The sequence below is a fragment of the Medicago sativa genome, chromosome 7 (genome assembly GCF_051527215.1).
Source record: "Medicago sativa cultivar Bolivia chromosome 7, Bolivia_mono, whole genome shotgun sequence".
Classification (NCBI taxonomy): domain Eukaryota; kingdom Viridiplantae; phylum Streptophyta; class Magnoliopsida; order Fabales; family Fabaceae; genus Medicago; species Medicago sativa.
The window spans coordinates 101,125,905-101,138,696 of record NC_140755.1 but is presented as its reverse complement, the minus strand read 5'-3'; the positions used below and the strand labels follow the sequence as shown (position 1 = coordinate 101,138,696).

General features: G+C 35.0%; 2 protein-coding genes across 2 annotated transcripts; both read right to left on the bottom strand.

Moving 5' to 3' along the window:
- Positions 1 to 481: 481 nt before the first annotated feature.
- Positions 482 to 4,478, bottom strand: LOC146911307 (importin subunit alpha-4-like). Its single transcript, XM_085723913.1, has 9 exons — positions 3,804 to 4,478; positions 3,184 to 3,280; positions 2,903 to 2,994; positions 2,388 to 2,828; positions 2,085 to 2,251; positions 1,894 to 1,972; positions 1,591 to 1,716; positions 1,213 to 1,340; positions 482 to 888 (listed from the first exon to the last, which is right to left on the bottom strand). Exons 1-9 carry the CDS (start codon positions 3,831 to 3,833, stop codon positions 642 to 644), a joined length of 1,407 nt encoding a protein of 468 aa, XP_085580039.1. The 5' UTR covers positions 3,834 to 4,478; the 3' UTR covers positions 482 to 641.
- Positions 4,479 to 7,145: 2,667 nt separating this feature from the next.
- Positions 7,146 to 11,572, bottom strand: LOC146911306 (importin subunit alpha-4-like). Its single transcript, XM_085723914.1, has 11 exons — positions 11,318 to 11,572; positions 11,171 to 11,194; positions 10,502 to 10,598; positions 10,211 to 10,302; positions 10,005 to 10,136; positions 9,696 to 9,890; positions 9,390 to 9,556; positions 9,198 to 9,276; positions 8,837 to 8,962; positions 7,962 to 8,083; positions 7,146 to 7,625 (listed from the first exon to the last, which is right to left on the bottom strand). The coding sequence occupies exons 1-11, from the start codon at positions 11,555 to 11,557 to the stop codon at positions 7,316 to 7,318; spliced, it is 1,584 nt and encodes a 527-aa protein (XP_085580040.1). The 5' UTR covers positions 11,558 to 11,572; the 3' UTR covers positions 7,146 to 7,315.
- Between the last annotated feature and the right edge of the window lie 1,220 nt (positions 11,573 to 12,792).

Here is a 12,792-nt window from a genome sequence, read left to right as displayed (position 1 = left end):
TAATTAGATGTGAACAAGGCATTTCCCAAACAGTTCATATAGTCTAAGATTTAAGGCCTATGCATTTTCCTCTAATATGACACCAAACCTCAAATTTGTTCCTATTTTTAAGATGGTATCATTCATTCCAGGATAGAATATAAGGAAGTGTATCTGTGACACAAACACAAACATTCCCCTATCAATTCTTCACTTCTCCAAATCAAATTTAATAAATCAATCATCAAGGAAATCACTATATTACTTTTTTATCCTATTTTCCCCCAAATAAATAAATAAATAAAAAGAACACCAATAGATCTCATTAGACACAACCTATTAGAGAAAATGGAATAGCAAATAGCATAGAAATCTATACTTCAAACTCTATAAGCCTCCACTCAAGGGATTGTTCACACTTCACACCAGTGATCATATACATGTGTGCAACAATATAACACAGGGAGCAGAACCGATCACAAAGGGAGCAAATATAACATATACAAATATATTTCTTCTTCTTTTCTCTCATTGTAATGTTAGTATATGTAAGACAGCTAACTGTTCAATATAGGAATAGGAATAACATGGAAACCTAGTCATCTACGGTTTCAAGGTGCCATCCACACTACTAGGAAGGAAGATTCTCTTCAGCTATAACTTCAATCCTCAGGAAAATATGTCTTCAAAATGTACACCGCTATGTCATAGCTTAGCAATCTTTCAATCTTATCCAATCCTGCACACTCTTCAATCATTTTAGCATAAACATTCACCCCCTTATCCTTGTTAATTTCTCCTGCCTTTAAAATGTTATGCAGCCCAGTAAGACAAAGTCCCAGCATATCTGCGTCTGTGCTAGTCAATTGATCACAGAGTGCCTCGATGCACCCATTACGCACCAAGTACCTAGAACATTGTTAGTCGTACAATTCATAAGTTTTCATCACAAGATAAAATGCAAAAGGACTAAGGAATAACATTGTAATACAGACCAACTTATTAATAAACCACAATCCCAACTCAAGTCTCAAATATTTTCCACACTTCCAAGTTCAAGGGACACAAACAAAACAGTATATCCAACTACATGTCCTCCTTTTTTAAGGTATCTGTTTATTATTTATACTGTGTTTCTTAAAAGTTAACTTTTTCTTTTTACCCCAGAAGAATGATAATGGCGAAAAAAAAAATCATGATAAAGGAAATTAAAAATGCAATGGTAGAACTTACCGAATATGCTCATGAGTTCCCTCGGTGACATTACAAATAGCCCACACAGCCTCCTTCCTAATGTCGAAGTCATGATCAGCATTTGTGAGATGGACAAGAGAACTAATAAGATCGGCATCAACGACATCCTGCAGAATTGATCCTAATAATATTAGTTGTGCCAATATTTATGTTTAAGAGGTTTAGCCAGTCTTGTATAAATAAACTTCCAGAAACAGTCTTAGTCCATGGATATCTTTTCGGATAAACCCAATCCACAAAAATATTCAAGAAAAGTTCATCTTCTCAGTTCTCTCCACATCTTCACTCCTCAGTCAATAAGAAACTACTCGATAGAAAAATCATTACTAAATAAAGCAGGGCCAAATCATTGCTTACCTGTTTTTGAGCAATATTCCCACCTGCGATATTCAAAATGACAAAACAAGCTTCTTGAAGGATGATTTTATCACTTTGTGTAAGAAGATCTTTAAGACAAAGGAGAGCTCCACTGTTGATTAGAACCTGAAAAGACGTAGTAAAATTAGTAGAAATATGTTTGATTTAGAATGCCATAAAAGAGGAATGTGACAACAAAATTATGCTCTCTCAGTAGTCTATATAACTCTCATTTGACACCAGTGTGACAATATGATTAGAGGTTCCTAAAATCATTAGATAGTTACACATCTTCATTTTTACCTGAGTCTGAGCATCATTACCACAAGCAATTTCTCCTAGAGCGTGCAGAGCAGTCCCTACAACTTCTGATTTCGGATACCTTTATCAGGGCACAAGAGAAAAATATAACATAGATGAAGTCACCTCGAGAATATCAGTGCTACCGAAAAAGACACAAATGTATTGTAATCACTAATCCGTCAAGGACTTACAGTAGTAACTCTACAAGTCGCGGACAAAAATTTTCCTCAACGATAGCTTGAATCATTTTGCCTGAACCATCCTGTGTAAGCCAGTAGAGAATAGAGCATGCATATAGTAAAACTAGTTCATCAGGCATCAATAAGAGTTCCCGAAGGCCGGGTAATGCTGGTAGCATCTGAAAAAGATAACAGGAGAGCATGCAGTTGGAGAAGAGAAGATAACAAAACAATGTCTAAATTCATTATATTTATTAAATTATATAGGATATGCTAAATTTACTGCACATGCTATCCTTGCAAACTTTTCCCAACCTGATCCTCAAGAGTTAGAGGAAGCTTTCCAGGAATAATGTTGAGAAAAGCCCATATAGCAATCCTCCATGTAGATTTTTTTGTTGTAGAAGGATTCCACAACAGAGACAATAATGGAGGAAGTGCACCATGTTTTAAAACACGATCCTTTGCGGTCACAGAACTACCAGCAATATTACCTAATGCCCATAATGCCTGTTCAATACATGAGACATTGAAATTGTGTAAGCGATCAACACATACATAGATACATGCATACACGATAGTTTTCTCAAAGCAGTTATGCCACGAGATTAAGGAAGACATCACCTGTTCTTTGCTGTCATCACTCCCAGAGCTCAGAAGCTTCACAAGCAGAGGAACAGCACCATGTTCAATCACAGTATTTGTATGCTCAGACAATCCCGCGGTGACATTGATCAGAGTCCATGCTGCCATGGACTGCAGATATAATATTTGTGAGTGAGGTCAAAATCATCTCATTCAGAAATTACTTGATAGAAAAATATTCATACCTGCAGTTGGGGCATATCATCCCTTTTCAAAAACTGCACAACCCGCGGGATAACACCAGCCCGCTTCACCTTATCAATTAGAGGGATGTAGCCTAGATGTTCAAATTTGGTTAACAATTAAGAACTTATGAGCACCACATCATGATTTAGGAAAACACACATACACCTATAGATTATATAATGTGCAACACTTTGTTTTATTAAAAGTAATCTAGATGAGGACATTACATAGTGGCATCATATAATTTAGCCATAACATAAGAAGCGAGTATTACACATACCCCCTGACAGTAGCTTTCCAAACTGAGTAGTTGCTTCCAGTTGTGCAGCAGGGTCGCCCGACAGTAAGTCCTTTTTCATTGCAAGAACAGTTTGCGCCTGTTAAACAACATTAAGAGTAAACAACATTAAGGGTCGTCCGACATGCATTATATGTAGCTCTAACTCTAAAATGAACTTTTTTTCTCTCAATAGAATTCTGTTAAAGCCTCTTATATTGGCAATTGTTATCGCTCCTTAATCATGGCTATGCTCTTGATATGGAACAATTCTCATAGTTACCCTAAATTCTAAAACATGAAAGTATTAATTACAACTTTCCAACAATACAACAAATTTTTGGTATCTTAACATATCATAGACTAATTAGTTCTTGCACTCTATCCGTCTAACATTAAGTGTCAAGTTTGGCATATTTCTTTAGAGTCATATTATTAACCATTTTCAATAATATCTCCATTTATTATATCGCAATTCTGCAAACTACTATATATTAAAAAGAGTAGTTTAGTGAGTAAAACTCATTTTATGATAGAATTAGAATAGTGAATGATTTTGTTAAGAAGTATGCATAAACTAGAGAGAGAGTACATAAACATAACTAATGAAAAAAAGATTTTACCTTGGCCATTATATCTTTATAGTCCTGCATGTTGAAATCCAAGTCACCACCAATTGTATGGACATGTCAGAAAAAGCTTGAATCATGAGATTATTGTAAAGTTGAGAATATGGTAAAATAAATAATTGTTTCTTGATTGAGTAATCTTGAATTTGAAAGAAAAGGTGTAAACGTTACATACTGCATCTGAGATATAGACGGGGAAAGGAGGATCCTCAGTGGGCATTGGAGAAGAAGTATCTTCACGAAAAAACTTTCGCCTCTTGGAAAAAGATGGATTCTCAGGAAGTATATTCTTCCGTATCATGTTGAAGCTGCCAGCTCTCCTCCTCCGATGACCAACTTCCGCCTCAACTCCGGTAGAGGCATTCTTCATCTGAGACGAGGAGGATGATGAAGAAGAATCAGCTCTCAGAGACATTCTTTCTTTCTTTGGTTTCTTAGCAGAGAATTAGAGAAGAAAACGTGGTGTTCAAGGTTCAGTGAAGATGTAACAAAATCAATGAACGAATGTTTTTCTCTCTTTTCTATTTAACAGCTTCAACTGCTTCTTTCATTCGCGCCATTTTAACTAACATTTCTGTTCTCGTTATATTTTCAAACAAATATTTTATCGCACGTGGAACTAAGCTCAAACCGGTTCAACTGAACCAGTAACTGTTTTGGATTGGATGTGAAAATGAACCGACGGAGATGATATTAAACAGTTACGCACGGGGTTGAACCGCCTGGAACAAAACTATGTAGGCTCATTTCGGGGATGGGGGAAATACTTGTGTGACATTAATGTCACGGTGACATTAAATCTGGGCCACACATTGGGTGACATTAGATGTGTTGTGTGGCCCAGATGCAATGGTAATGACAATGTGTGGCTCAGATTTAATGTCACCGTGACATTAATGTCACCAAAGTGCCACCCCGGGGATGGACGCGGAAATTTAGGGTAGTAAGAGCATTCACATCCATGTTCCTTATGAGTGGTATAAATGGATCCCACTTAAATTATTTAAACCTCTAAATTATATTTTGGCTTAATAGCAGCTTTAAAGTTGTGATTTTGGCCTTCTACGGAAAAAAACTACAAAACCGTCGCCTAAGGTTTGGACCTATGACAGTTTTGGCCCCCAATGCCAATTTTGACTCGGTCCACGCTGACGTGGCACCCTAAGTGAGGTGCCACATGTTATTTTATTTCATTTTATTTGGCATTGAGGGCCAAAACTGCTATAGTTGCAAAACTTAGGCTTTGTTTGGGAGTTTGGAGGGGAGGGGAGGTGAGGGTTTTGGAAAAAAAGGAAGGAGCAAGTGGAAGAAATAGAAGACATTGGGAGGAGATGACTTTGGAGGTTAATTTTTTACTCATAATAAAAAATTCCCCTCATTTGGGGGAACTCAAAAATTGTATTGGGGGAGGGTTTTGGGGGGTTATGGAGGGTTTATATGAATTTTTTAAATCCAATCTATGTTGTTATTATATTCTTAAAATTAAAAGTATATTAATCATAAGTATTATTTTATCATTCTCTAAAAAACCGTGCTTTCAAAAAATGTGAATTTTTTATCCATTATTCTATATATTTCCAACCCCCCAAAGCCCTCCCCTCCATTCCCCTCCAAACTCCCAAACAAAGCCTTAGAGAGTGGTTTTGTAGTTTTTTCCTTAGGGGCCAAATCGCAACTTCTAAATATTCATACTACTCATCCAAATCGCAACTTCTAAATATTCATACTACTCATCCAAAAATCTACGATGAGTTCCACTATATCCACAATAATCAATTAGAGTCCAACAAATATGTGTTATTTGTGATTTATATATATTTTTATTCTGACACAAACATAAATTTAAACCACGGTAGTCCTGTTGGGAACGATGACAAAATTAAAGTTGTTTTTCAAAGCCAAATACCATATATTTCTTAGGACATGGTAATTTTCAATACTTATGCTCTAAGAACATCATATGTTACTTTCAAGTGTTGTCACTTGTCACATGTATACTAAGAAATTTAAAAGTTTTTCCTCTAAATATATAACGTGTTGTCAATATATATTTAATTTATCAAAATTAAAAACAAATCTGCAAATATCTCTATTGTTAAGACTAAACTAATTAACTAAATAAATTTAAATGTGTATTTTATCAATTACTTTTTTCTCCGTCGGAGCAAAAAAATACCTACATACACAGCACTCAAGGCGCCCTTCAGGGATGTCAATGGGTACCCGTGGATACGGATAACATGATACCCGTCCCCACTCCGTTGGATAAATATAATACCCGTGCCCGCCCCATACCCTCGTGGGTACCCACTACACGGGTACCCGCGGGTATTGGGGTATCCATGGGTATTCATGGGTACCCATGAATTTTTGAATTTATTTATTTTTTGGTACAAATAATAACTTTTTTAATTACCAAAAAACTTCAACTTTTAAACATTCATACATCATCCATTCAAAATTTCATAAATCATACATAACCCATAGAAAATTCATGATTCTTACGTAATCCATAGGATATGTTTTATGATTTGAATGGAGTGGAAACATGAATTAAAAAAATTCTAAATAAAAATAGGTTTATCAATGAAGAATCTTAGGTGAGCGGTAAAATTTGCTTCAATAAGGTAACAACTTTAAGTAATAAGATAAGATGTACAAGGATATTTTAGTAATTTATTTAATTTATTATCGGGTATGGGTACCCGTGGGTATGAGTACAGTCAAATCCGTGTATGTATCCATATAATAATGGGTAGTCAGATACCCGTTTATTATACCCGTGGATACCCGTTTAGCTACCCGCCCCGTGCCCGTGATGGATTTTACCCACGGGTACCTGTGGGCATGGGTATTTTTGCCACCCTTCAACCGGTTCCTAACATTTTTCTATGCAATGATAACTCATTTGACACACTAATTGATAACTCTTTTTTACTAATGTTTTACACTATTTTTTATGGATTTCTTCTTTCTTTGTTTCCCCCCTCATGCTACACAACATATCAACAACAAAAAAATCTCAGCAGATCACAGCAATAGATATTATATAAACACAACCCCAAATAAATATTATTTGAGCAAACTCATATAAAATTAACAAAATTAAACAAAAAGTAATTAATCACATCAAATGATATCATATAATTTTATTCTCTTTTAATTTTTGTTTGACTTTGTGTGTGCGCCCAAATGTTTTTGTTTGGGCTTGTGTCTAAGTGTGTCTCTAAAATCAAACTCCAAATTATGTTAACAACAACCATATGAAACTCCGAATTAGTATTTGCAAAAGTTTGTACATGAAAAGACAATCTTGGACTCTTGGTGGAAAGTTAGTTGAGTAAAGAAGATGAAAAGTTAAATTTTAAATAATAAATTTAAGAAATAAAATAAATGGTTCACCGTGAAAATGAACACAAGTAACAAGCTAACCTAAACATTTACATTATAAAGCCGTGAAAATGAAGGTCCTAATCATCTATGGTTTCAAGGTGCCATCCACACTACTAGCTAGGAAGATTCTCTTCACCAACAACTTCAAGGTCCTCAGGAAAATATTTCTCCAAAATCTCCAGAGCCTTTTTATAAATGTTATTGTTGTCATAGCTTTGCAATCTTGCAATCTTATCCAATCCTGCACACTCTTCAATCATTTGAGCATAAACATTGACCCCCTTATATAATCCCTTGTCCTTGTTAATTTCTCCTGCCTTTAAAATGTTTTTCAGCCCGGTCAGACAAAGTGTCAGCATAGTCGCGTCTGTGCCGGTCAATTGATCACAGAGTGCCTCGACGCACCCATTACATGCCAAGTACCTAGAGCAATGTCAATTGTACACTTAAGACATAAGTTTTCATCACAAGAAAAAATGCAAAAGGACTAAATAAGAACATTGTAATACAGACCAACTTATTAATAAATCACAATCCCAACTCCCAAGTGCCTGAGATGCAAGTATAAAATATTTTCCACAATTCCAGGGACACAAACAAAACAGTATACCCCACTACATGCCCTTCTATTTGAGGTATCTGTTTATTATTTATGCTGATTTTTCTTAAAATTTAAAACTTTTTCTTTTTACACCGGAAGAATGATAACGGCGTAAAAAATCATGATTAAGGAAATTAAAATGCAATGGTAAAACTTACCGAATATGCTCAAGAGTTCCGTGAGTGACATTAGAAATAACCCACACAGCCTCCTTCCTAATGTCGAAGTCGGCCTTTGTGAGACGGACAAGAGAACTAATAAGATCGGCCTCAATGACATCCTGCAGAAAAGATCATAATAATATTAGCTGTGACAATATTCTATGTTTAAAAGGTTTAGCTAGTCTTTCCAGATTAGCATATCTTACTCTGTTGGATGAGGTAATTAGTTAGCATAACTCACAGATTTTTTTTAAGCAAATCCAGTTTTAATTTTAGAAATGTGCAAACAGTCCAATGTCTAGCCGCTACCCTTATTTCTTTATTCAATAAATCTAGTCTCTAATTCATAATTATTTGTAAAGTGTCCTTTGTTGTTGCGAGTATGTGCCTGTGTATAGTATACACAGTCTTATCCAACTAAACCCCCCCTATAACAATAGTATGAAGTTTTGTTCCATACAAAAGGTCCTTCCAAAGTCAATGATCATAATAATATTAGTTAGTTGTGACAATATTTATGTTTAAGAGGTTTAGCCAGTCTTATATAAATAATCTTCCAGAAACAGTCTTGGCCCAAGAATATCTTTTCGGATAAAGGCAATTCACATGAATATTCAAGAAAAATTCATCTTCTCAGTTCTCTCCACATCTCAGTCGGCATTTCAAAAATGAATGTTATTCACATTCAACCAGCTTAAATCCTAGACATTACTGAAGAGCATAGAGCTTCTTCACTCCACAATCACATATGGACCACTGTTCCTTCCAGAAATGAGTTTAGACTTAAGAGTAGCATTTTCAACAAACAATCAATAATAAACTACTCCGTAGGAAATCATTACTAAATAAAGCAAGGCCAAATCATTGCTTACCTGTTTTTGAGCATTATTCCCACCTGCGATATTTGCAATCACCGAACACGCTTCTTCAAGGATGATTTTATCACTTTGTGTAAGAAGAGCTTTAAGACAACGGAGAGCTCCACTGTTAATTAGAAACTGAAAAGACGTAGTTAAATTAGTAGAAATATGTGATAAAATAAATCAGTTTGATTCAGAATGCCAAAAAAGAACAATGTGACAACAAAATTATGCTCTCTCGGTAGTCTATATAGCTCTCATTTGACACCAGTGTGACATGTTCAACAACCTTAATGACAATATAATTAAACTTAATGACAATATAATTAAAGGTTCCTAGAATTATTAGATAGTAACACATCTTTATTTTTACCTGAGTCTGAGCATCATCACCAGAAGCAATATCTCCTAGAATCTCCAGAGCAGGCACAACAACTTTTGACTCCGGATACCTGTCTCAGGGCACAAGGAAAAAAAAAAAAAAAAAAACACGGATGAAGTCACCCCAAGAATATCAGTGCTACCGAAAAAAGACACAAAGTATTGTAGTCAATCAAGGACTTACAGTAGTAGCTCTACAAGTCGTGGGCAAAATTTTGCCTCAACGATAGCTTGAACCATTTTGTCTGAACCTTTCTGAGTAAACCAGGAGAGGAGATGGCATGCATATAGTATAACTTCTTCATCAGGCATCAATAAGAGTTCCCGAAGGCCAGGCAATGCTGGTAGCATCTGAAAAAGATAACAGGAGAGCATGCAGTTGGAGAAGAGAAGATAACAAACAATGTGTAAATTCATTATATTTATTAATTTATTTATATAGGATATGCTAAATTTACTGCACATGCTATCCTTGCAAAAAAATTCCAACCTGATCCTGAAGAGTTAGAAGAGGCTTTCCGCGAGTGAAGTTGAAAAAAGCCCATGTAGCAATATTCCATGTAGATTTTTTTGTTGAGGAAGGATTCCACATCAAAGACAATAGTGGAGAAAGTGCACCATGATTTAAAACAAGATCCCTTGCGGTCAGGGAATTGCCAGCAATATTACCTAATGCCCATAATGCCTGTTCAATACATGAGACATTGAAATTGTGTAAGCGATCAACTCATATACAGATGCATGCATACACGATAGTTTTCTCAAAGCTATTATGCCACGAGATTGAGGAAGACATCACCTGTTCTTTGCCGTCATCACTACCAGAGCTCAGAAGCTTCACAAGCAGTGGAACAGCACCATGTTCAATCACAGTATTTGTATGCTCAGACAATCCCGCGGTGACATTGATCAGAGTCCATGCTGCCATGGACTGCAGATATAATATTTGTGAGTGAGGTCAAAATCATCTCATTCAGAAATTACTTGATAGAAAAAGATTCATACCTGCAGTTGGGGCATATCATCCCTTGTCAAAAACTGCACAAACCGCGGGACAACACCAGCCCGCTTCACCTTATCAATTAGAGGGATGTAGCCTGAACAGAGATGTGTCAGTAAATGTTCAAATTTGGTTAACAATTAAGAACTTATGAGAACTACATCATGATTTAGGAAATCACACATACACCACTATATTATATACAATGTATGAGACTTTTTAAAAAAAAAAGTAAATTCGAGGAGGACAGTACACAATATTACATCCCAAATAAAATATAACGATTACATTCATACCCCCTGATAGTAGCTTTCCAAACTGAGTAGTTGCTTCAAGTTGTGCAGCAGGGTCGTCAGACAATAAGGCCAGTGTCATTGCAGGAATGGTTTTCACCTGTTAAACAACATTAAGAGTAAAAGATGAAAAACATTTCTATTCCGCAGTTCAAAATCACACACAAATCTCTATATCCGGACATGAATTATATGTAGCTCTAGCTCTAAAATGGACCTTTTTTTTCCATAGAAATCTTTTTTTTTTTGGTTACTTTTCCATAGAAATCTGCTAAAGCCTGTTATTTTGGTAATTGGTATCTCTCTTAAATCTTGGCCATGCTCTTGAAATGGAAGAACTATCACTGTTGCTCTAAATTCTAAAACATGAAAGTATTCATTATTGTTTTCCAATAATACACCAAATTTTTGGTATCTTAACATATCATAGACTAGTTAGTTCTTCTACCCCTCCATTTTAAATTACTAATGGAGCATTAATTACTCTTTTTTCACTAATATCTCAATTTACTATATCACAATTCACCTAACTACTATATATATTAAAAAAGAGTAATTTAGTGAGTAAAACTAATTATATAATAGAAATAATTATAGTGAATGATTTTGTTAAGAAGTATGCATAAACTACAGAGAGAGTACATAAACATAACTAATGAAAAAACATTTTACCTTGGCCTTTATAACATCATATTCCTGCACGCTCAAATCCATGGACATTCGAGAAAAAGGTTGAATCATTAAATTTGTGAATATGGTAAAATAAATAATTATTTGTAGAAAATAAAAAATGATGGAGAGAATACAACAAGTACGTACTGCATCAGAAATATAAACGGGGAAAGGAGGATCCTCATTGAGCATTGGAGAAAAAGTTTCTTCTCGAAAAAACTTTCGCCTCTTGGAGAGAGAATCTGGGCGTTTATTCTTACGTATCAAGAAAACGCCGTCCTCTTTCCTCCTCCGACCACCGTGTTCCGCCTCAACTTTGATAGTACTCTTATGCTCTTTCTTCCTTTGAGATGACCAGGATGGCCAAGTATCAGGTCGCAGGGACATTTTTTTTTTTTTTTTTTTAATTTCTTAACAGAGAATTAGTAGAATTCAAGTTTCAGTGAGTGAGTGAATGAATGAATGAGTGTTTTTTTTTTCTTTTTCTTTTTGTCTTCTTCTAGTTTAACTTAACAAGTGCTTGCATTGGCGCCATTTTAACAATATTTCCGTTTTATTTTCAAAGAAGTTAAGCCACGTTTGAACTAAGGTCATTAAACCCGTCGCAAACGGGATTGGAGTGGAAAAATCCGCGAAAAGTAGTGCTGAAATGTAGAGAGAGAAGAAGACAGGTGGAGAACGCTGGAATCGGAAGAAGAAGTTGAAGTAAAGAAAACATGAGTGAAAGAATAAGTCAAAAAGGAATAATTGATTCTCGGCATGAGAGTAGATGGAGGACGTTTTAAGTAGACTCTAGGGGCTGGGTTTATCTAACGGGAAATGCATGTGTGTTTGGTATGACGGTGGTGAGAATTGATTTTGATAGAATTGATTTTGTTTAAAAGTGAGTTTGATGTGAATTGATTTATGTTTGGATGCACTCACTTAAAAGTGATTTTTATGGGTTGATGTTGTTTGGATAGTTTGAATTAAAATTGATTTTGAACGTACAATGACTAAATTATCCTTTTAGATAATTATTTTAACTTATCTAAAATCATAAATGCATTTTTATTGATTTATAAATTCACTTTAAAATGATATTAGTTTATAAGAGTTAATTTTTAATTTTCTTAAAAAAAAAAAAAAGAGTTAATTTTTAATTTTTTTATTAATTATATATATTTTTTAATATAATATAAAAATCAAAGGGTGTGAAAAGCAAAAAATAGAAAACAGCATGTGTGAGATAATTGAATGGGCTTACTACAAAAAAAATCGAATGGCTATCTTGCTTCCCTAACCTTCAGAAACTGAACTGTAGAAAGCGACAGTGAAACAAAAACTAAACCGCGGAAGAAAACACAGCAGAAAAAAAAAGGGGTAAAACTGGAAACAAATTTGGGGCTTTTTGCAGAATTGATTTTAGCAGCCGCAGAAGCTCCAATCTATGGCTTTGAGGAAACGTGGGTTTGGAGCTAGAATCACGACTGATTGAAGCGCTTTTGCAGTTACCAAAACATCTTAAAAAATGGTGAAATCGCTTTTGAATCTCTAAACTCGGTTTTGGGGTCGGAAAACACGTATCCAAACAGATACGTAGAGATTTTAAAAAACGTGATGGAATTTCTTTTCAACAAATT